The 20,971-nt window shown below is 49.1% G+C and overlaps 7 protein-coding genes across 7 annotated transcripts; 2 read left to right on the top strand and 5 right to left on the bottom strand.

Annotated features, from left to right (window-relative positions):
• Nucleotides 1–811: 811 nt before the first annotated feature.
• ALT_0371 (ATP-dependent RNA helicase DBP10) lies at nucleotides 812–3,616 on the bottom strand (the record flags this gene model as incomplete). The annotated part of the gene is made up of 1 exon (XM_033555089.2): nucleotides 812–3,616. The coding sequence occupies one exon, from the start codon at nucleotides 3,614–3,616 to the stop codon at nucleotides 812–814; it is 2,805 nt and encodes a 934-aa protein (XP_033410980.2).
• A 518-nt stretch (nucleotides 3,617–4,134) lies between these two features.
• On the top strand, nucleotides 4,135–5,191 carry ALT_0370 (replication factor A protein 2; the record flags this gene model as incomplete). Its single annotated transcript, XM_033555090.2, has 3 exons — nucleotides 4,135–4,138; nucleotides 4,211–4,305; nucleotides 4,451–5,191. The coding sequence occupies 3 exons, from the start codon at nucleotides 4,135–4,137 to the stop codon at nucleotides 5,189–5,191; spliced, it is 840 nt and encodes a 279-aa protein (XP_033410981.2).
• Nucleotides 5,192–5,470: 279 nt separating this feature from the next.
• Nucleotides 5,471–7,579, bottom strand: ALT_0369 (MATE family efflux transporter; the record flags this gene model as incomplete). Its single annotated transcript, XM_033555091.2, has 3 exons — nucleotides 5,471–6,277; nucleotides 6,339–6,697; nucleotides 6,754–7,579. The coding sequence occupies 3 exons, from the start codon at nucleotides 7,577–7,579 to the stop codon at nucleotides 5,471–5,473; spliced, it is 1,992 nt and encodes a 663-aa protein (XP_033410982.2).
• Nucleotides 7,580–8,452: 873 nt separating this feature from the next.
• On the top strand, nucleotides 8,453–9,134 carry ALT_0368 (DUF202 domain-containing protein; the record flags this gene model as incomplete). Its single annotated transcript, XM_033555092.2, has 2 exons — nucleotides 8,453–8,550; nucleotides 8,708–9,134. The coding sequence occupies 2 exons, from the start codon at nucleotides 8,453–8,455 to the stop codon at nucleotides 9,132–9,134; spliced, it is 525 nt and encodes a 174-aa protein (XP_033410983.2).
• Nucleotides 9,135–9,427: 293 nt separating this feature from the next.
• On the bottom strand, nucleotides 9,428–10,386 carry idi1 (isopentenyl-diphosphate delta-isomerase IDI1; the record flags this gene model as incomplete). Its single annotated transcript, XM_033555093.2, has 3 exons — nucleotides 9,428–9,663; nucleotides 9,732–10,070; nucleotides 10,146–10,386. The coding sequence occupies 3 exons, from the start codon at nucleotides 10,384–10,386 to the stop codon at nucleotides 9,428–9,430; spliced, it is 816 nt and encodes a 271-aa protein (XP_033410984.2).
• A 3,146-nt stretch (nucleotides 10,387–13,532) lies between these two features.
• Nucleotides 13,533–14,522, bottom strand: ALT_0366 (C2H2-type zinc finger protein; the record flags this gene model as incomplete). The annotated part of the gene is made up of 1 exon (XM_033555094.2): nucleotides 13,533–14,522. The coding sequence occupies one exon, from the start codon at nucleotides 14,520–14,522 to the stop codon at nucleotides 13,533–13,535; it is 990 nt and encodes a 329-aa protein (XP_033410985.2).
• A 2,052-nt stretch (nucleotides 14,523–16,574) lies between these two features.
• On the bottom strand, nucleotides 16,575–20,050 carry ALT_0365 (uncharacterized protein; the record flags this gene model as incomplete). Its single annotated transcript, XM_089598970.1, has 11 exons — nucleotides 16,575–17,033; nucleotides 17,961–17,975; nucleotides 18,050–18,068; nucleotides 18,127–18,211; nucleotides 18,276–18,307; nucleotides 18,363–18,478; nucleotides 18,543–18,679; nucleotides 18,781–19,061; nucleotides 19,122–19,685; nucleotides 19,746–19,883; nucleotides 19,944–20,050. 11 exons carry the CDS (start codon nucleotides 20,048–20,050, stop codon nucleotides 16,575–16,577), a joined length of 1,953 nt encoding a protein of 650 aa, XP_089456634.1.
• Between the last annotated feature and the right edge of the window lie 921 nt (nucleotides 20,051–20,971).

Genomic DNA, 20,971 nt, shown 5'->3' with positions numbered 1-20,971 from the left:
AGTAAAGAGCAAGGAATCATAGACAAAAGAAAAGGTCCTATATCCACCTCCCCCTTGTCATGATCGGTCGATCGTCTGTCACATGATACACACTGCATTCGCAGCCTGAAATACCTGATCGACATATAAAACTCAGCATATCAGACTAAAAAAACTTCCATACGCATATTCTATAGATTTATTTCTCTGACGCAATTGGTGACATCCTACAGTTCCCATCAGCGCTCGCCCTCCAGCATACCAAGGAAGAGGGGTGTGACGGCGTGGCATGAAGACGAAGGGGTGTGGATCTACGAAGTGCCAAAGAAAAAGCAAAGAAAACGAGTTACCAAAGAAGAGGCCTCCCGGAGAACGCAATAGTGCTGCACAGATGCTCCACTATTCACCGTCGGAATCAATAGTCCAGCTGATGGAGATGCGGGATCGTCCATTTGCATTCTATCTACTTCTCCCTTTGCGGTCGAGCGAAATGTGGTCGCCTTGAATTCTAGGCTTGGGTCTATGGGTCTTATTCACTGTTGGGTAGATTATTAAGAAACATTTTCTCAGTGACATTATGAGAGCTTCTGTGTTGAAGGGGCGTTAACTTATCAGCAGTTTACTGACCCAGCTTTGTGGTCTAGCATAAGTGGCTGGGAGGTAATACATGTCGGAACAGATATTCTGCGTAAGGACAAAAGAGAAGTTTGGTCATGGTCGTTCCCTAGAATGATCTGAATTGGGCTTTGGTATAAAACAAATTATACTGTAGCAAGTATCATAGGCAATTCCTGGTATATACATGATTCTGAAGGAAAACTCAACTTCCCGGTTACTTCTTCCTTGAGGGACGAGCATTCTTCTCTCGTCTCTTCTGCTTCAGCTTGCGCGCAATCCGGATATCGTCCGTACCCTTCAGCTCGCTCTTGCCACGGGGTGCTGCGCCGCCAGCCTTGGACATTGCTCGCTCCTTGGCGAGTTCAGCCTTCTTCTTCATCTTCTCGTAATCACCACGGAGAGGATCAGCCCTCTTGGGTGCCTGCTCCTTGCGATGCCTGAACCGCTTGCCTGAGATGGCAGCGTTGAGACCAGCAGCGAGATTAGGAGCCTCGGCCTCACCCACCCGAGGCAACCGGCCGAGACGATTACCTCTCTTCCAAGCGTCGAAACGTCCGCTCCGGAAGCTGGCTGCAATCTTCGCCCCGCTCTCGCCGCGGACGAGGCGCGTGCCCTTGGAGCCGTCTTCGTCATTCTGTCGTGCCACGTACTTCTTGTGTCGCTTGTCCCAGCGCATCAGTGTACGAGCCTCACCGAACCCGCGGCCTCCATCGTCGCCTGCCAGATCCATGGTCGCGCTGCGTGAGGCCTGGGCGAAGTTGGAGTTGGTGCCGGAATGCACACCATAAGCTCGATCCTCTGCCAGGGAGTTGTTATTCGGAGTATAGGACATGAAGTATTCAGGATTCTGGAAAGATGCCGCGCTGGCTTTCTTCGCCTTGTTATCCTTTGAATGTGAATATGACGAGAAAGTGACCTCCAGCTCTGAATCGGACGCCATCGACATGTTATCTGCCACGCCCGTGGGGACGTCGTCATCCTCGTCAGAGAATGTTCCCTCGTGCTCGTTCTCTTTGGCCTCATTGACTGCCTTTTCGTCGTCGGAATCGTCTTCGAGGAACTCGGACTTTTCATTCGCTTGCGCACGCTTCTTCTTGGACTCTAGAGTGGTACGAACTCTCTTGATCGTATCAAGAGCGTCGACGTTCTCGTGTTTGCCCATGCGCCGGTTGTTGACCTCGAAGATTGTCTCTGGCGGCCGGTACCCACCAATACGGGCGAGCATCTTCTCTCGCTCCGCCTCTAGATTACTGGTTTCGTCTTGGAAGAGCGGGTGTATGCTTGTCCAATTGTCGGAAGAAACCACCTGTTTCGATCTCTTCGCACTCTCAAGAGACGCCGAGTTCCGGGTTCGCATATAGAGCTTCTCACCTTTGGCAGCAACAGTGCGTTGAGCTGCAAGGTCGGCATTATCGTCCAGGACCTTAGTCACCCACTCACAGCTTTGAGAGAGACCATCCCGGGGTAGACTGCCTGTGACAACGTCTTCAGAGAAGTTCACTTGATCACCAAATTCGCGGCCAACAACAAGTCTCCTTCCGAGGAATAATTGCAAATCAAGTAAATAAGGAGTGTCTGCATCGCGGACCAGACTGTAACTCCAACCTTTGCGCCCTGCACGAGCAGTTCGACCGACACGGTGAATAAAAATCTTTGGCTGGGAGGGGAAATCGTAGTTGATGACATTTGCGAGGATAGGAATATCAATACCTCTAGCGGCAACGTCGGTGACAACGAGGATATTGGTCATGCCCGTTCTAAAGTTTTGTACCTGAATCTTTCGGGCGGTTTGATCTAAGGAACCGTAGACGTAGGACACAGCGAATCCCGCCTCGCTGAGTAGAGAGTAAAGATAATCGACATGGTGTTTCGTCGCAGCGAAAACGATTGTCGAATGCTTGGTCGGAGACTCTCTCGTATTGACAGCTTTCTCCATTTCCGCTCTCTTCCTCTTCTTGTTCTTCCAGTTCTTGGCGCTCGCATCCTCTTCCTTTCTTTGTTGCGCAACCTCGGTTGGCCCGGTCGGCATCTTGATGACCTCTTGGAGGATGTAAAGCAAGGCTCCTTCCTTCTCCGAGGATTTCACGGAGAAGAAGGCATTCTGAAGATCCGGTGAGATCTTGCTCTCGGTATCCAGACGGACCAATGTAGGTTCCTGCAAGCCGGCGCGGGCAAACTCAACAAGGGACTTAGGGAGGGTGGCAGAGAACAGGAGAGTCTGTCGATTCGCAGGAAGACCATGCAGAATCTCTGTTAGTTGCGCGGCAAAACCCATCTCGAACAGTCGATCAGCTTCGTCGAAAACGACATAACGGATACTGTACAAGTCCAAGTTCATTTCCACCTTCAGATGCAGGAATCGACCGGGCGTCGCAATAACAATATCTGGATTGCCGGCCATCATCGCGAATTGCTCCTCCAGGCTGTCTCCACCAACAAGAAGAACCGCCTTCAGGTCGGTACCTCTGCCCAACTCCTTGACGACTTTCAATGTCTGCAGTGCCAACTCTCTCGACGGCGACAAGATCAGGCCGCGCGCTCCAACCTTGGTGCTATGGCTCTTCAACTTTTCGATCATGGGGATAACGAAAGCGGCCGTCTTTCCCGAACCAGTCCGAGCCATACCAACTACATCCTGGTCGTCCATAATAACCGGAATAGTCTTGCGCTGAATAGGAGTCGGTACTGAGAAACCTTTCCGAGCGATTGCCTTTAACAGATTGGCGCTCAAGCCCATGGCTTGGAAACCACCGCCCTTCTTAACGGTCCGACCCTTGAGATTCGAAGCCTTGCGGTTGGCAGAGGTCTGCTGCTCGGCGATAAAAGTCTCATCATCGTCGTCGTCTTCATTCACATTGCCGAGGAAGTCGAGTGCCTGCGAGGGAACCTTCTTCGGGGGCTGCCGCTTGGACTTGGCCGAGGGCTGTTCGTTGTCGGAGTCGCTGTCATTCTGGAAGAGGGCGCCTGTGATATCGAACTCGTTTTCCGACATCGCCGGGGATGCCGCGCGGCGAGGCATCTTGAAATTCTGTTGCGCAGCTGGCGCAGTTCGCTCCTAAACAGGATATGGGAGCAAAGTTGCTTGAGGTCGCCCGAGGGCGGGAGAAGATATTTTGAAGCTCGGAATAGCTCAGGCTTCAACTTCCATCAAAATCGTAAGATGAAACAGAAACAGAGAACACTTCCCATCCAATTATATTTTGCTAGGGCGAAATCGAAATCCAAGTTGCTTCTCGTCTCCTTCCGACTAGAACAATTCCAGCCCTGTTGTGATGAGAATCTCACTTTTTTTCGTTTTAGCGGTGGAGAAAATCCGAAGGCGGTGAGCCAACAAACTCTGTTCCAATCTTACTGCAATCCATGCTCGCTGCAAACAGGACAAACATTGTCCGCCCCGCGACGCGTCCAACACGTCCCGAAGAGGTAAAATGGCAGCCCGCTCAGAGAAATGATGTGAGTGCTTTGCTTCTCATAGTGATAATTGATAGCTTTCCCCTGGTGGGTATTCAGAGCCGATTTCTCGAAAATTACTACAAAATGGGTGAGTAGAGCTTCTGCTTCGCTTTTACATGGTAATTCCTTGTTCTCATGGCCTGACTGACTCCTCTGCCAGACGGAGGTTACAATAATTATGGCAACAACTCATACGGAGGTGGAGGCGGTGGTGGCTTCATGCCTGGGGAAATGAATAGTCCCGCTGGTGGAAAGGTATTCTGCTCTCTGTCCTGCGTTGGCAATTCCCGAGTTAAAGCCCCAATGAGCTATGCCTCCCAGTTTGTATCAAACAAGGCAGCGATCTCAGACCACACCCATCGCTTGATGAATATACCCTTACTGATATACACAAACCCAGGGCGACAATAACAATGCCACCCTTCGTCCGATCACAGTCAAACAAGCCCTCGACGCCTCACAACCATACCCCGAAGCCGCCTTTCAGATTGACGGAGCGGACGCGGCCAGTGTCTGCTTCATTGGCCAAGTCCGCAACATCAGCTCACAGAGCACAAACGTCACCTACAAGATCGACGATGGCACAGGGGAGATTGAAGTGAAGCAGTGGATCGACACACAGACCGCCGACACGATGGAGACGGATGACGGGAAAACCGGCGCCGGGAAGAATCAAGTCGAGCTGAACGGCTACGCAAAGGTGTTTGGGAAGATCAAGTCTTTCGGGAATAAGCGATACGTGGGAGCGCACTGCGTACGGCCGACGACGAACCTTAACGAGGTGCACTGCCATCTTCTCGAGGCCGCTGCCATTCATTTGTTCTTTACGCGTGGTCCTCCTGCTGGTGGAGCCGCTGGCGGCGCTGCTGGTGCTGGGGCCGGCGCGGATGCCGCAATGGGTGGTGCAAATGACTACGGTGCTGGCAACAGTAATCTCCCTGCTATGAGCCCTGCCGCTCGGAGAGTCTATAACCTCTTGAAGACTGAGCCTCAGAGCAACGAGGGTCTACATGCTCAGTTGATTGCCGCCAAATTGAATCTGCCGATGCCGGATGTAGCACGGGCTGGGGAGGAGTTACTTACTGCTGGTGTTATTTTCTCGACTGTTGATGAGCAGACTTGGGCGATTCTAGAGTACTAGGATGATTGTGTATTGCATATACCGCTAATATGACATTTATGAGTATGTGGCGGGAAATAAAAGGTGTAAAGGCCTGGTTCTTCTCAATTTTATACTATATACCTAGAAGTCTAGATCCTTCTTGACGAGACAGCAGACTAAAACCTTTATCCTCCTATAAGAAGCCTCTGGCCGAATACTCATTAAAGCTCAACGTCCGTTTATACATTCCCATTGTGATAAGGGCGAGCCAGCATATCATATGCATCATCAATCATAGTATCGACTACGCAAAGCCATTTATGTCATCGCGTTTCTCCGAAGGGCATCAGTCACAGCCCTATTCCAATCTGCCCGAGTGAGGAAGATCATCTCGATGATCGAGACGAGACAAAGCGCAATAGCGACCCCGGACCAGAGACCAAACAGACCCCAGTTCAGTCCGAAGGTTGTGCCAAAGCTGATCGGCATCGCAATGGCATAGTACGAAAACAGCTGGACGTAACCCCCAATTTCTTGCCTTCCAATACCGCGCATGATACCATTGCAATTAGCCGCGAGGGCGTCAAAAAGCTGAAACGCTGCACAGAGTGGTAGAACCCCAGCAACGAGCTTGATTACTTCCTCATCTGAAGTGAACAGAAGGGGAATATAATGGCGCAGGGATGAGAGAACGATCATGTTCAGCAGACCGACGATGACTGCACCTCCCATGGTCACCTTTGCGGAAGTTTTCGCGGCATCCACAAGCGTTGCACCGATGAGATTTGCAACGCGAGTACTGCCGGATATAGAAACTGGGAAAGGGATTTGGAACGCAATGCTCGCGATTGTGGACAAGACCGACTGCGCAGCGAGGGGAGTTGTGCCAAGCCATGACGATGCCAGAGTTAAGACTTCAAAGGCAAGGCATTCGGCCTCCACCATGACCAATCCGGGAAGTGCAAGCTGGATCATCGGACCCCAGTTTCGAAAAGCACGCTTTGTCAAGCCATTCCAGCATTCTGAGCCCGCAACAAAGTACACGTAGAGGAACAGGAAGAATGGCATTAGCCAATCGGTAATGGCGACCGAGATGGGTGCACCAACGAAGCCCAAACCAACTTTCTAATCACGAGTCAGTCAAGTTCCACCAAACTGCGCGAGATAGTGATTGGAGCGGTCATACCCAGACGAGGAACCAATTCATGAATGCGTTGAAAGGGGCACAAATCAACAGAACGAAGAGCGATGCCGAGAACAATCCCTGTGCCTGCATGTACCGTTTCCCGCTCTCAAAGCAAGCGTACCCCGGCGCGCCCAGAGCAACCACCTTCAGATATAAACCTGCCAATTTCGCGACCTCTTTCTCCGGAACAATCCTCATGAGGATCATATCGGCGAAAAACCAAATCAATGCAATAGGAATGGTAAGACTCCAAAGGAAGAAGACCATCTTCTGCATTTGCAGACCAACAAGCTTCCTTTTTCCAGATCCGTATGCTTGCGAACAGAGAGTGTCCAAGCTGGTTGCTAAACCTTGGTAAACTACATGACACAATTAGAATGACAAGATTAACGTAGAATGGAGGAAACGGACGAACCTGCGTAGCCGGTGATATTTGCAGTCATACTTGCCAAGCTAACAGCACCGAGCTCCTTCTTGCCCAGATGACCCACGGTGAATATGCTCGCTACCGTCAGGGAATACTGAAGCAGAAAGGTAACAGTAAGTGGAGCAGCGTATCTGCTTATCACCAGAGCTTCCCGCTTCCATGTTGTATGTATCAGGCCGGCAACCACCGCTTCCTCCCACTTTCGATCAATCGCTTCAGCATCTCCCAAGCTATAACCAGAGCCATCATTCCCAGCTCCAAGCAGAGAGGTAGTTTCTGTCGGTACAGCAACAGCTTCCGTCCTCTCCCGCCTCTCCACTCTACTGCCAGACTCCAGTGAATCTACAGGCTCGGGAGAGTTTGATCTGAGACTGCGGGACAGAAGGCCGCTGAATCTGCGCCGCCGTCCGCTCTGGTCATTTGTTCTGCTATCATCATCCGAAATAACATGATTATCAGTCAAAAGTCGTCTTTCCTCTTCGATTGCCAGGCCGCGTTCCCTCCACGAAAGACAGTCCGGCTCTCCTCGGTGCGGAACAACTGTGCTATGCGATACAGTGGTAAAAAAGCTGGGGCGTTGGTAAGAGCCAACTAAAGAATGGGGGGCTGTACCGGGCTGGCTATTGATCGCACGTACGGTCGACGCCTCGGAGTATTCTTCGTCTTCGGTGGTAGTTATGGAGTCTTCGTTATCAGCATAATTCGCGAGATCTCGAGCAATTGCCGTTTCCGCCAGAGGGGAGCTTGACATGCAACGACGGTAATATGTTTGTTCGTCTGCGTTGAGCGAGCGACTGCCTTGAGTGCGAACCATGATGACAATTATTTAGCTGCAGATGATTAAGCTGTCAACTGCCGAATCTATCCGAAGGCTGCTGATATATGCAGTCGCTGTCATCCACCCTGTCCCAGTACTCAAAATGAAGCGACCCCAGCCCTCCGTTGAAATACAGGGAACCACAGTGATTGGGAGCGGAACGAACGGTTGGGGGAGCTAGAGTAGCAGACTTCGCCTCGATGACCGCCCACGGCGATAGAAGATCAGGAATAAAGTTGTGAGGGCCGGATATTGAAAGGGCCCCACTGCCTTTTTGACGCCGTCCGAATGAACCAGTCATGACTCATCTCGTATCAATTGACTTTCAGCCAACAAGGTATTCTTAGTGCCATTTTCTATTCAAAAGGCATGAGCAAAGAAGTACCTTCAAGATAAATTCTCCCTCAGATGTCAAGAGTCCATGCTTACTGCTGTTGCGTTGTTGCTCGTACGGTGTACCCCGCAAACGTCAATATCGAGTCCACTCGGAATCATCCCATCCGATGACCGCAAGACACAAGATCTCGATTATTAAGTGGTTGATCAACACCCACCAAAAGTCCGTATGGATTGCCATACTTGCTGTCCACTTTGGGGATCGATAGACAAATCACACTGGCCAAGTTGCCGGCAAAGCGCAATCAATTGCAGGGCGCCAGTTGACACATGACATCAGTCTCAAAGTGGACTAGCAGATGCATATCACGTGCTCCTATCATCGGATCGGTCAATAACTGGAGTCAAGGGTTAATTAATCCTACCTCACTATGAAGGAGGCGTGGCTATCTCCTCGCCATGAATTTCAAAGCTGCCCCTGGATGAAATACACCTTCTGGAGGTTCTCTTGCGAGAATTTTATTCATACTCGAGATGCCTGAAAGCACGGCAAGGCAGGATCCATCCTCTCTACGGCCGCGATACAATCCGATAATTAACGTCACCAACTCGGATCCAGTGCTAGTAGAGGAGTAAGTAAAACCCTACGTATGCGTCGCCGTTATTATTCTACTCGGAGCAGGGCAACATTCAGGCAGGTTCAAGACCGCCATACTCCCACTCTGTCTTCTCCGATCGCCTTGATAGCATCCCTTGGCCAGAGTTTACGTAGCTAACCCAATACTCCAGACACCTCCAGGATAAGAAACACCTCTTCCTTAGCCGCCCTCTCTTCGGCGCTCTCTTATTCGAGAACGTCGCCTCCGACGCTCGAGATCACTGCGCGAATGAACGCACATTCCTCTCCTGGCTCCGGCTATCCATGTACCTCGCCGTTGTCTCAATAGCAATCATCATTTCGTTCCACTTCCGCTCTCAACCAACGGGACTTGAACGCCGCCTGGCCCTTCCGCTGGGAGTTATCTTCTGGGTTCTAAGTCTGACTTGTCTTGTGAACGGGTTCGGGAACTATATCCGGACGGTCGTGAAATATAGTCAGAAGGTGGCCCTGGTGCAGAGTGGGTGGAGAACGCAGCTGACATTTACTGTGGTTGGAGTGGTGATTTTCGCCTGCTGTATCTTGTTTATTGTCACTGGAGCGGAGACTCGACGGTAGCTGCAGTCGGCTTTTTTGGGAGAGGTGCATGATTCGATGCTCGTCTTTCGTAGCTTTTATGGCCTGCAAGGACGATTAATGGTTTCCCATGAAACGGCAAAGTGACGACATTGTCGAGTTCTGTAAACCCAAAAGAATATCGATTGGCTCCTTATCGAGAAATCGTTTTATAAAGTGACTGGCTCATGCCATAGTATGGTATCATGCTATTCTCCAAACAGAATATTAAAATGCCAGATAGGGCTGGCTATAAACAAAAGAATCCTTCACCGTACTCTCGTTGCGCAGACCTCTCACATGCGGCGAATCTCCTTCTCCCCCTTGTACTTGTCCAGGCCCGCGGTGCCGAGGTGACTCCACCACTCGAACAACATCGAATTGCAAATCAACTTGAACCAAGGCGTGAACTTGAGGCCGGGTTCGGTGAACATCTGCTTCAATTCCTCGGCGCTGACATATCTCGTATCGCGGGCTTCGTTAGGGTTCACGTTCAGATCGACATCCGCTTGAATAAAGAGGATATAGTCGACTAAAGTCTGTGTGTCAGCAACGGCTGCAAAAGCAAATCCGGAACCCATCATGATATCAGGTACATACTCTCATGCTCGCCCCATTTTCCGTCACTGGGCGCCTTGTAGTGAATCCTCGTGAAAAACTCAAACTTTTCCAGAGGTACTTGTTCCGCCTTGATTCCAAGCTCCTGGTCCAATTTCCGCTGCGCGGCACGCTTCACACCCAGCACAGCAGCCTCGAGCTCAGCACCGGTCTCGCCGGGGATGCCCAATGGGTGAGAGCAGCAGGTGTTCGTCCACATATCGGGGAAGGTGATCTTCTCGGAAGCACGTTGTTGCAGTAGCAGCCGGTTGTTGGAGTCGAAAAGGAAAACTGAAAATGCACGGTGAAGCAGACCCCGGTCGATGTTGGTCATGAGGTGGCCTATCCATGACATTGGTTAGTAGACCTTTTTTTTAGGAAAAACCCGAAAGATAAACAATGAATCGTGACACTCACAGGCCTTCTTGCTGGCACTGCCGATCGGCTTATCGTCGTCATCTAGAACAATGCATACTTCGTCCATCAAACGGACCTGTTCCTCATCATAACCAGCGAGCTCTTCGCTGTCTTTGGCGGAGCCCTCCGCTATCGAGGGGAAAACCTCCCGAGCCAGCGATGTATCAACTTCGGGGAAGAGAGTGGCGACATTCTCCGCCGTAATTCTTGGGGGGGCAGTAACTGTTGTAGTGGCTGTCATCTTGGTATGTACTCCGGACAGTGTACTATCAAACTGGAAAACTACTTGATAGTTTGCCTGAAGATTGACAGGCCTTTAGAGCGTTCTGAAGAAGCGTCAAACGATTGTACGGTTTTGTAGCCCCTTGGTTGTTCATAAAGGGAAAACCCCGCCCATAATTCCAAAGCGGTGAGGCGAATAAGTGCAGAATTCACAACACCGCCACCAAATCAGCTGTGCTTACCATTGTTGTTTCCCATTGACTCCCCCCACATCTCAAGGCAAGGGTTCCTATTGTCGTGTGTACTGGTCAATGACTGACTTGCCTTATTATCACATTGCATCTTTCTATGTACTCCGTATGCGTCTGGCATTGAGCAAGCATTTGATGAAATTCCTACAACCTCCCTTATGTGAAGACTTTTCTTGGACTGCGAGGTTCCTGCCCTGTCCTCATCTGACCCAGTACACTGTCTAGTGAATAATAAGCTGAAGACAATTTGAATAATTGCCACCTGCTGCAGACTTCCATCTGACAAACCACTCACCTTTACTCACCCGGACAAACAGGGATCCTGTCATACCATACCTGCTATGCAATCCCATAGAATCCCTCTCTCAATGGCCGCCCTGGTCAGATGATATGGATAGAGCAAACACTCAAATAAGGCAATATCCGGAGTCCCGATGCTCATTAGTAACCAATGAATGAAGAAGCAGCGGAGGTGTGTGAATATCTCCAGCTATCAAGTAGTCATTGTCTGTTAAACAGACATATCTTCATGTATGAATTGTCCCGAATTGTCCCCGAAATCACTGCCCAAACTACAGATATATTCCATCAATTGATTGTGCAATTAATCGAGAGGCACACTACATGATGATGGATTGACGTGACTCAAAGCAGGATCTTGCTGCCTGTTGGAGCAACAGGGGTTCGATCAAGCGATCCCAATACTCTCACCTGCTCGTCGGTAAAATACTCCAGACCTCGTAAGCTCGTGTCAGTCAGAGAAGGAGAGATAACGGCCCTCACATGACTCTCACATGACTGTAACTTATGCAACGACCTACCAAGTAAGGTAGTATCGAGTACGGCATCAAAACATGAGTTCGCAATTTATCACTCCGACAGCTGGAGTATTGGCTAAATATGCAGTGGTCGACTGGTCATAGGTGACAACTGGTACTCTATGTTCCTTACTTCTCCGGTTGTCATGGCTGGTTTATACTTACTCCGTATGCTATATCGCTTCGAAAAGCAAACTATTGTTGGGCGCCAATCGAAGTTCAGAAGGACTGTTCTATTCGTCTGTTCGTATGCCAGCGGGGAAGACATCTCCCACATCCTTTGCGATGGACCCTTGAATAATAATAATAATAATGAGAAAAGACGGACGGTACAACAAAAGAGGCCCGGAATCAATCAAATTGGCCAAAGATATACTAACTGTGATAAATCCTGATACAGATTAGTGCATATAATGGTAATTTTAATTGGCTAGTTCATACAAGTGGGGCACCATGGAAGGAGAGTGCTCAATCATGGAGAAGACGGAAGCTTTGCAGCAGATTCATTCTGAGCAGTTGTGTGCGCACTTCCTTGGTCTACGGAGGGTATTACCTAGGTGTACAGTGAGCCCCGAACTCCGAATCTCCGTCTTCCGAGTAAGGAAAGATCCGAGTACAAAGTACCTTCGGTGGGCTTTTCAATAGCAACACTGCCAATGGGAGGGGTATCCGATACGAGCTTTATTGACCGAGCATAAGGTAAGGTATTACTTGCTGTATCGAATGAAACGAACTTCGGCATATTCAGCCTAGCACTGTGCCGATCCCCGTCGCCTTGATATAACGATCGGCTAATTCGTTGCCTGGACGAACATTCCTATACGAGTCTGGACTCCAAAGCAGATCCATGGCTCTGAGTCGCATCACTCTCGACATGAGTGTGACCTTGATTTGAGATAGATCAGTAGGCTAATGACCTCTATTATTACCGAGCCAAGATTGGGATTTGCATCTTTCAGCAACCAGGCCATATTTGGTTTGTTGCACTTCACGCAGGTGACGGAGCAGATGGGGAACAGTTTGTTTGTTTGTCGCACCTAGATCCAGATTCCGAATCCAGAGCGGAGCCAGTCCCCTGACGGTCAGAGCCGAGAAGTCTCTCAAAGCGCCGGGGACCAAGTTCAGGATCTCCGGTCGCCCAATATTTTATTCTGTTGGATTTGTCAGAAGTGAAATTACTTGGCACAAACATCTTGACCTCTTATGTTATAGTTAACTTGCTCCAAGACTGCCAGATGGTCAAACTCCAGACGGCCGCATGAGTTGCACTGAATCAGTTCTCTGACGCGAAGGATGAACTAAGCAGATGATGTGTCTGACTGATGCTAAGGATCAAAAATATCAATGCTTCTTGCGAATCATCACGCTCAGCATGACCTCGCAGTGGTCAACGCCTGGTTCCTATCTCTACATGTTATGCTATGCCGGTTATTGACAGCCTAAAGACTGCTTTGTCCTTCGCCAATGAGATTCATGCAATCAAAGAAACAAAATCAATCAATATGAGGAGAAAAAGAACGCCGGTATGTCTTTCGTTTGCCTTCTGCTGCCGCTTGCGTAAGTGAAAATGCTATAGAAAACAGCCTCCCATAAATGCTCAAAGGGTATTTGCTATTCTATCGTGAATGTATGCAGTGTCAATGGTGAACCTTCGCATTAGCCTTGCAAAAGAAGACTTTACGAGGTAGTATGTAGGCCACCGGCAATTTGCGGTCAACGCAAATTGCGTGGCCTGGCCGTCGTCTCTTCAGTGATGCCGTATCGAGCTCCGAAATCACCATTGTTCGACGGCTGCCGATTCAAAATCATTTGCTGGTTTGGAAATGTATGCGTGACGAGCCAGAAGAAATGGGTTCGGAGGGGGAACCGGTAGGTTCCTTGCCTTTCTTGGGACTGGATCTTCGCGACTTTTGTCGGCAACCATATGCCTTATGTCTGTTGTAAAGCGCCCGCGTTAGAATTGAGATCGGATAAGATGAGGTACAAGGTGCGAACTTGCCTTGCCAAAGTGTCTTGCCTGCTGAAACGCCGGTCACACTGGTCACAACCGAATTTCCGCAGTCCATGATGAATCTGTTTTTTTTTTTTCGCGTGGGTTAGCAATAGACAGCGAGCCGGCCAACACGACTTACACTGTCCACGTGTCTCTTCAAGTCAGTCCTTCTTCCGAAAGTCTTTCCACAAGCCTCGCACGGGTAGAGTTTTCTGCAGCTGGGATCGTGTCTTTTCATATGTTCCCGGCAATTTGAGCGTCGAGTGAAGCGGGTGCCACACACGGGACAGACGAGGCCGCTAGCAGATGTCACTTTGCATGAGTCATTATCGTTTGATGTCGTCGTGCCCTCCCGAGCGGTGAACTGAGGTATTGTTGCCGTCTGATCGTGGCCCATGGAGTCTTCGAATATCGAATCAGGCTTAAGAGCGGTGTCGCCTTTCTCTTTTCCAGGGGATGCCGTGACTGCAAAGGTGTTGTTCACCATCAGCTGAGGTATTGTTGTGGACGTAGAGACTCCAGACGCATCACTCGGTTCAGAGTAGAGAAGCGGATCCGGGCAGTCGTCATATTCCTGCTTTACGTGAGACCATCCCTCGAAAGGAGTGGTGTTGTCCGAACAAGGCGTACCCGGCCACCTATGGGACGTCTGGCTGCACGTTGTACCCTGATTTCCCACATCCAAGGTCGAACAGTAACTCGGTGATGCGCTTAGGGTTTGCGGACTATAAAGGCTGTGGGGAGAGGTGGACACATCATGATGAACAGGGAAGGACTCGTAGCATGCCCCAGTGGTAAGATTTTCAACCTCCAGACAGGGCTCGAATACGGACTGCATCAATTGATCAGGCCAGTCGGTCGTCGGTTGGGTCAGTGTTTCTGGAAGAGAGCAAAGTCCCATCTGACTGAACTGAGCCTCCATACCAACATAAGTGATTCCAAGACCAGTAGGTGGCTGTGAATTGTTGGGATAGTTTGCATGCGCGAAGGCCTCTGTCGCGTAACCGTGAGTTGTCTCTATCATCGAGTTGTCCTCAGATGAAGAGGGAACATAGGTTGAAGCGGACGAGAAGGATTCGGAGGTCCAATTCATGACCAGGAGTTGTGCTGTCACAATCGCAAGGAGAATTGTTGTCTGGAAGGGTGAATCACTTGGCTTGTTCTTTTGCAAACTCCGGGTAAATTGAGTCGGATCACTTTGCAACCTCACAGTCGAGACCTCACACGAATGGAAAAAGATATTAATATCAAAGAACCAAGACGAAAGCATGTAAATTATATAAAGCAGTGCTTTGACTCAACAGCAATGCTGTTGCAGGGTAAGAATTGCGGCGAACATGTGTAGCGGCTGAGAAGACGACAGGAGATTCAGCCATATGACGCTCACCTGTGTACATTTCCCGCCGCATCGGCGCAGTAGACACAAGGGAAGCAATTACCTTGACGCCTGAGTGGGCAAGGCAGACTTGGAAGAGAAGTGAAGAGAAGGATGCGGTGGAGGAGGGAGAGAGACTGTGAAGGGGGTCTCGTGGGAAAGCTAGCTGGGCAGGGCCGGGCTGGACTGATCATTGCAGGCCATGTCTGCAACATTCAGATAGGCGCAACGATGGAAACTTGTGCGCAATGACTTAGCGCCGAAAATGTGTGATCAGCCCGAGTTGTCAAATTATTAATTCTGATCCATGTTCCTGGGGATTTGAGGGGGCGACGCTTGGTGTGGTCGAAGAAAAAAAGGGTGGAGAAACAGGCAGCCCACTGGGGCCTGCTGTATGGTACTGTGCTCCGACAGGGTCTGAAAAGGAATAATCCATAAGGAAAACAAGTAATAATAATAAAAAACAATAGTAAGAGGGGGGCAGAGAAATGGATTGGTGATGAGAGAAGGGAAATACCTACCTTAGCAGCCCACCGGACCAGGGGGTTGCATAAGAGTGAAGGAAGACCAGTTGGAAGAATGGGATGAGTAGAATAATGATAAGTGCTTCACCGTTCTCTCTTCACATTCTGCGACTGGAATAACCGCGTCCTCCTAGTTTCTGGGGGGTGAGGGAATGCCACTGCCACCTTGTACCCCCCGATCATCGCCGCCGGATCACTCATTTCGTCTTTTCCTGCTGCGAGACGAGCATCAAAGAGGTTTAGTTGCGACCCGACAGTCTGGTACCTTGCTTGGCAAATGAGCAGTGCGTGTCGCCTGGTGTGATTGGCACAGCTGCGGGATCCCAGAAATCAAGAGTTGGCAACAGACTTGAAGAATGTCAGCGTGTGAAGAAACAAGGGAGGCCTGCAGGATGTGATGTTGGGAGACGGAAAAGCGGTTGGTTGATGGTTGCAAAGTTGATGCAGAGGATGTCGTTGTCGACGAGAAGAGAAGAGAGGGAGACGAAGACGAAGAAGCAGGAGTACCCAGCACCTGGTCGAGCCGCTCCCCTCTCTTAATCCCAGGAACAGGGGAAAGAGGGGCATTGCCTACAAAGTACCTTTACTACTAATAATGTCTCTTCACAACCAGGCTGCCAAGTAAATGTTTCAATTTACCAAAAGTGACTCTATACCTTATCTATACTAGAAGATAACCGTTGGTTTGAGGATGATGGCGCTCGGACTACCGCAGGACAAATGACTCAGTCTTTGAGATTAATTCTCCAGGAGCCAATACTCTTCATATCATGTGGTGAGGATAGATATACTTGCAATGCCAAGGGAGATCATGAAAATCTTCAAATCACGGGAATGACTCAGGCATACCTTTTAGGGTTTAAGAAAGGAATTTCAACAAAGGTGCGATAAGAATAGACTTAAGGGGCAGAAGGTAATGAGCGTCAGAGTATTCCATATTTTCATGCATATTTACTTGGTTTCTATCCACAGACACTATCTGCATATTGGTGCCAAGGCATCTAAGCAATAATAGTAACAACATCCGAAGGTCACATCTTGAACCATTGTTAGTAGTCAGACTTGTCGGTGGCCGGTGCTCGCGCTAGTTTTTTAGACTATGGGGCCAGCCATCAGGCCAGTTCGTGTCTCTATCATTTTAGGTCGTGGTCTGTTCTAATGGAAGTCTGAAACTAGTCGACGGAGTAATTAGCCTCAGAATATCTAGCATGCTCTTATTTTCTGCTCTAATGACTGTTCCACGGTCTCACAGTCGATTTCGTTGGTGAAAAGCTACTGTAGCTGCCACGCGCTCCACTTGGGTGCGCAACCGTTCCAGCTCGTCGATCATATCCGCCAAGTCATTACGCCCGGCCTGATTCGGAGTCAGTCCACACAATCCGCGGGCTTCCGCATGCTGAGCCGCGTTGCTCGATCCCTTGGATTTCCCACAACCCAGCTGCGACGTATCGACTGTGGAGGCATGGAGCGGAGCGTGGCGCGTGGAGAAAGGGAAGTTAGCCTGAATGGAAGAGGTAGAAGTCGTTTGAGTAGGGGGAAATTGGTTGTTTCGTTGCGAAACATAGCGGCGGCTAGACTCAAAAGCCCAGATCAAGGCCACAAAAGGAAGGTGGGTTGCCCGGAGCAGAACAATGCGAACTCGACGGATATGCCCTGCGGGCAGAAACAGCCTTAGGGGCCGAATGCAGAGAAGTGGGATGAGGTTCTGTGCCGTTTAGCATTGGTATAAAGTCTAATATAAGTAACCAAGCCAAAGTCGGTAGGCTAACGGCTAAGTCGTGTTCATTGGGCATAGGTTAGCCACGATAGGACTTACCAAAGGTGGCATAAAATAAGTTAGTCTTCTAGAGTTGCTGCTTTCTAGGACGTAAATGGATAACCTATTGGCAACATATTAATGACTGTTGGAGATCGAATCAGTAGGCGCGACAGGGGTGCTACGAACTGGAAACGATACTCTTCTCGTGCATGAGCCATGACCTATAATTCGGGTTCATTAGCAATCTGCCGATGAGATGTCAAAGTGAGTCAAAATAAACGCACCCCTTCTAGACTCATGCTCATCAAGCTAACCAGAGAGGAGATCAATAACAAATTTGTCATTGACACGAACAAGAGCCTGTCGAGTGTGGACGTTAGTCATCTCTTCGTTTGAGCTCTTCGCCATCCTTCCTTCTCGCTCCACTTTCAATGTTCCGTCAGAAAGCTTCGTGTATATCCAATTGTCAGGCGGTTCGTTTGAAAGGTGACTGGTGCCGGGCGTCTAACTGCGCCAACCCCACACACACCACACGCCCAGCAACAATCCGGAAAAAACAAAATAATAATTAGAGAAAGAAGACAAAAGTAAATAAACCAATTAAAATAAAAGTAAGAAATAGGAAGGAAAGACGCGATTCATAGCCACTCCAAAATTGAACGTGATTAAAATTGTATGCGGTTGACTGTTCAAATGGTTCGTGTGGCGCAGTAGGAGAGGTATATCAAACTCACATCAAACCATAGCCAAAGATCGGAGAAATCTAAGGAATTAGCGCGTTAACTATCTTCACACGAGAGCCTATCGATTCTGCCGAACCCGTCGGCATCCTATCATATCGTGGATGGCAGCCACTTAGAGCAACGGACTTACATCATATGCGATGTCCTAATAGCCAATCGATCAAGCCACCGTCAGTCAAGAATGTTCTTCTACCACAGAACAATGAGGAAGAAGCGTACAAATCCTAAGACACTCGATCTGCCTCGCATTGTCAGTCAAAAGAGCGGTCGGAAATAGGGAATCTTCACCGACATACCCAAAGAATACTTTCACAAGAATCCATGACATTTGCCGCAGAGACAGGCGGTCACGGGCAAGCATAGTGAATGTCGTCAGAAACCCTGATAGCAAGTTCAGCTCGCATGAGGCATAAATCGACATGACCTGAGTCCTTCAGCTACTCACCAATGTACAAAACGACGACCACAGGAAGGAACCTGAAAAAGGCTTTGGTCTAGAACATATCAATCAGCCTTACACCAATCGGCGTACCCCGAGATATTGAGAGCGGTACCATCTCTTTCAAAACAGGTATCTATGCGCAGCAGCTTGTCAGTATGTATTCCGGAAGGTGGTCCACCATGAAGAAGATAGCCCAGCGTACCAAGCTGCCAAAATACGGGTTCAAGCTCACTAGTGAGCAAATCCTGTGGATTGCTCATGTTAGTCGACGTTGTGAGCCGAGGCGCCAATCAATCGTCGGTGGTAGCTGAAGCCTTGCCTTGGAACCAAAAACAAAGCCTCCAATGACAGTATGTCGAATGATAAGTCCGTGATATAATCGCTCTCCTTGGCCAGTCCGACGATACCTGCGAACCCAGATCAGTAAGGAGAACTAAAAACAGCGATGCATACTTGTTCGCCTTCGCCGGAGCTGGCCCAGGTATTGCTACAGGGGCGAATGACTCACGCGCGATAACAAAGGCAAGCCCAATGGCAATTATGCCCATGTTCCAGAGGCTCCAAAAATCCATCTGGTAGAAGAGCATCCCCGCATCGACGATGCCACTCAGTTCATCATAAGCAAAGGCAGCTATCCAGACATACAGCAACGTCTCGAATATGCCTATGCCGGTAGGTTTTCTCTCAACAAGGACTGCGTAGTATAGGAACAAGAAAGAAACGAAAAAAGCGGCTTCAAACGCTTTTCGATACATTGGAACTCTTAATCTTGAGTATGGATCCGCAGTCCTGTAGCGCGGAACGCGAAAATATTAGTAAACCGTAAATGTTTGGAAGATTCTATCTTACCGTTTGTTGAAAAACTGAGGCTTCTTCTTGGAATGTACACTCAATGAGTCCCAAAAAACAATCTCCCCATTCCAGATATCGTCTATCACCCTTTGAACAGCCTTCTGGCTGAGAAACTTTTTAGCATGGGCGATTGTTGCGATTTCCAGAGCGTTGAGACCAAAAAAAGGCGAGAAGGAATGAAGTTCGGGATCATCATAATACCAGCCCCGAGATCCCCGATTGTCCCCAGCGCAAGAGTCACCTCGGTGGCTTTTGCCGACAAAGAATCGGTAGAGAGACGAGGAAGAGCTCAACAATAGCGGGGTCCTTTCGCCTTCTGTTTCGTTGCCATCATCTTCATGGGAGATTGGTCCAAGTCCAGATGTACCTTGCTCGGCCTGTGAGATTGTTGCGGAATCTCGTCGGGGAGAGGGAAGCTCGTCAAGCAGTACATCTATCATCTCCCGTCGTGTGAGGTGACAAAGAAACTGCCAGGCAATGTATTCACACGCATAACCCCGACTTTCGTTCAACCCCCAGTCGGAGTCGTTGTCTTCATTGTTTAACTGCCATTTCAAGATCCTAATACAAGTGATCCTCAGGAGTCGTTCTTTTGCAAGATAAATCTCGTTCTCAACTTACATCAAAGCGGAGATAATCCAAGGATTGTGTGAATTCTCAGCCAGAGAGCCTATGAGGAGCCTGAGCTTGTGTCCATAGGCAGAAGATCTCAGCTGCTCAAATGTACACGCAACATCAGGTACAGCTACATTGAGGTAACTGGTGATATGCCAGGTTAGACCCGCCGAGATAAGTTGGGCAAATGCATGCTGAACTTACTTCCCTAATTTTCGAATCACCTCAGCAAGACTCTCATTATCATCGATAATAGGAATTTCTGGATATTCATCACTGGTCGGTAAGACATCTGTTGCCGGCGCAGCCATCCTGATGGACGCTGTTGTAAGTAATCGTTCAGTCTTTTTCGCGAATGCTCTTTCGAGTCTTGCGACTACCAGCTACTTTCCTCCCCGAAACAATCGCGACGCGACGAAGTGTCCTACAATAACCACGAATGACGTTATGTCAACGACGATCGGTATGTCAGTCGTTTGATTGTGTCGGTGAGAGAAATTCAGTTCAAGCCCTCGATACCGGGCAGTGGCCTTCTTATAGCCTACACCAGGTGAAGTATGATGCGGGGCTTATGTATCCTGACCCATAATTCAGGAGCCGGGTTGCGAAAAGTCAAAGTCGTTCATATTATGTCGAGAGTGTGGAAAGCTCAGGGAGAAGGACGGCCGAGCTGTCTCTCTGACGAAACTGTTTGATTGGACGCCAAAGACTAGCTGGTGCAAATCTACTCCGTACTTTAGTTAACTTGCGGTGCTAGCTTGATGTTAGACCACTTCAGGACCTTAAAACGGTGAACCTTGAAAGGACTCTTCAAATCCAAGATGCGAAGGAAGTGTAATTGTTGGTAAACTCCTGGAACATTATTCGGCGGCGCAAGAAGGAATCTCCACGATCTAAGGTAGGTTTTCTTGGAATTGACGATCTATGCAAAGAAAACAAGCAATTAATGGGGAAGACTTGGCCCAGTGATACGGCACAATAAGTGTTGTAAGGAGCAGCTACACCGCCTGAGAGTCATGTGACCCCATCATCGCCGTCACCCGAGTCTTATGTCAGGACATAATGATCAGTGGGCATTTATTCAGAGAGTTTGCGTACAGATCGCTTCAATAGCAATATCAACTCTATCAACGTTGTAGCTTGTGTTTGGAGATTTGTTGAAGCCCTATCTACCTTTACTGGATGAAATTCGTGATTCTTATTAGCTCTTGAGATGAGGTCGTCGCGACACT

Source organism: Aspergillus lentulus (assembly GCF_001445615.1).
Source record: "Aspergillus lentulus DNA, contig: Alt01, strain: IFM 54703, whole genome shotgun sequence".
NCBI classification, from domain to species: Eukaryota; Fungi; Ascomycota; class Eurotiomycetes; order Eurotiales; family Aspergillaceae; genus Aspergillus; species Aspergillus lentulus.
This window is presented reverse-complemented; position numbering and strand designations above follow the sequence as displayed.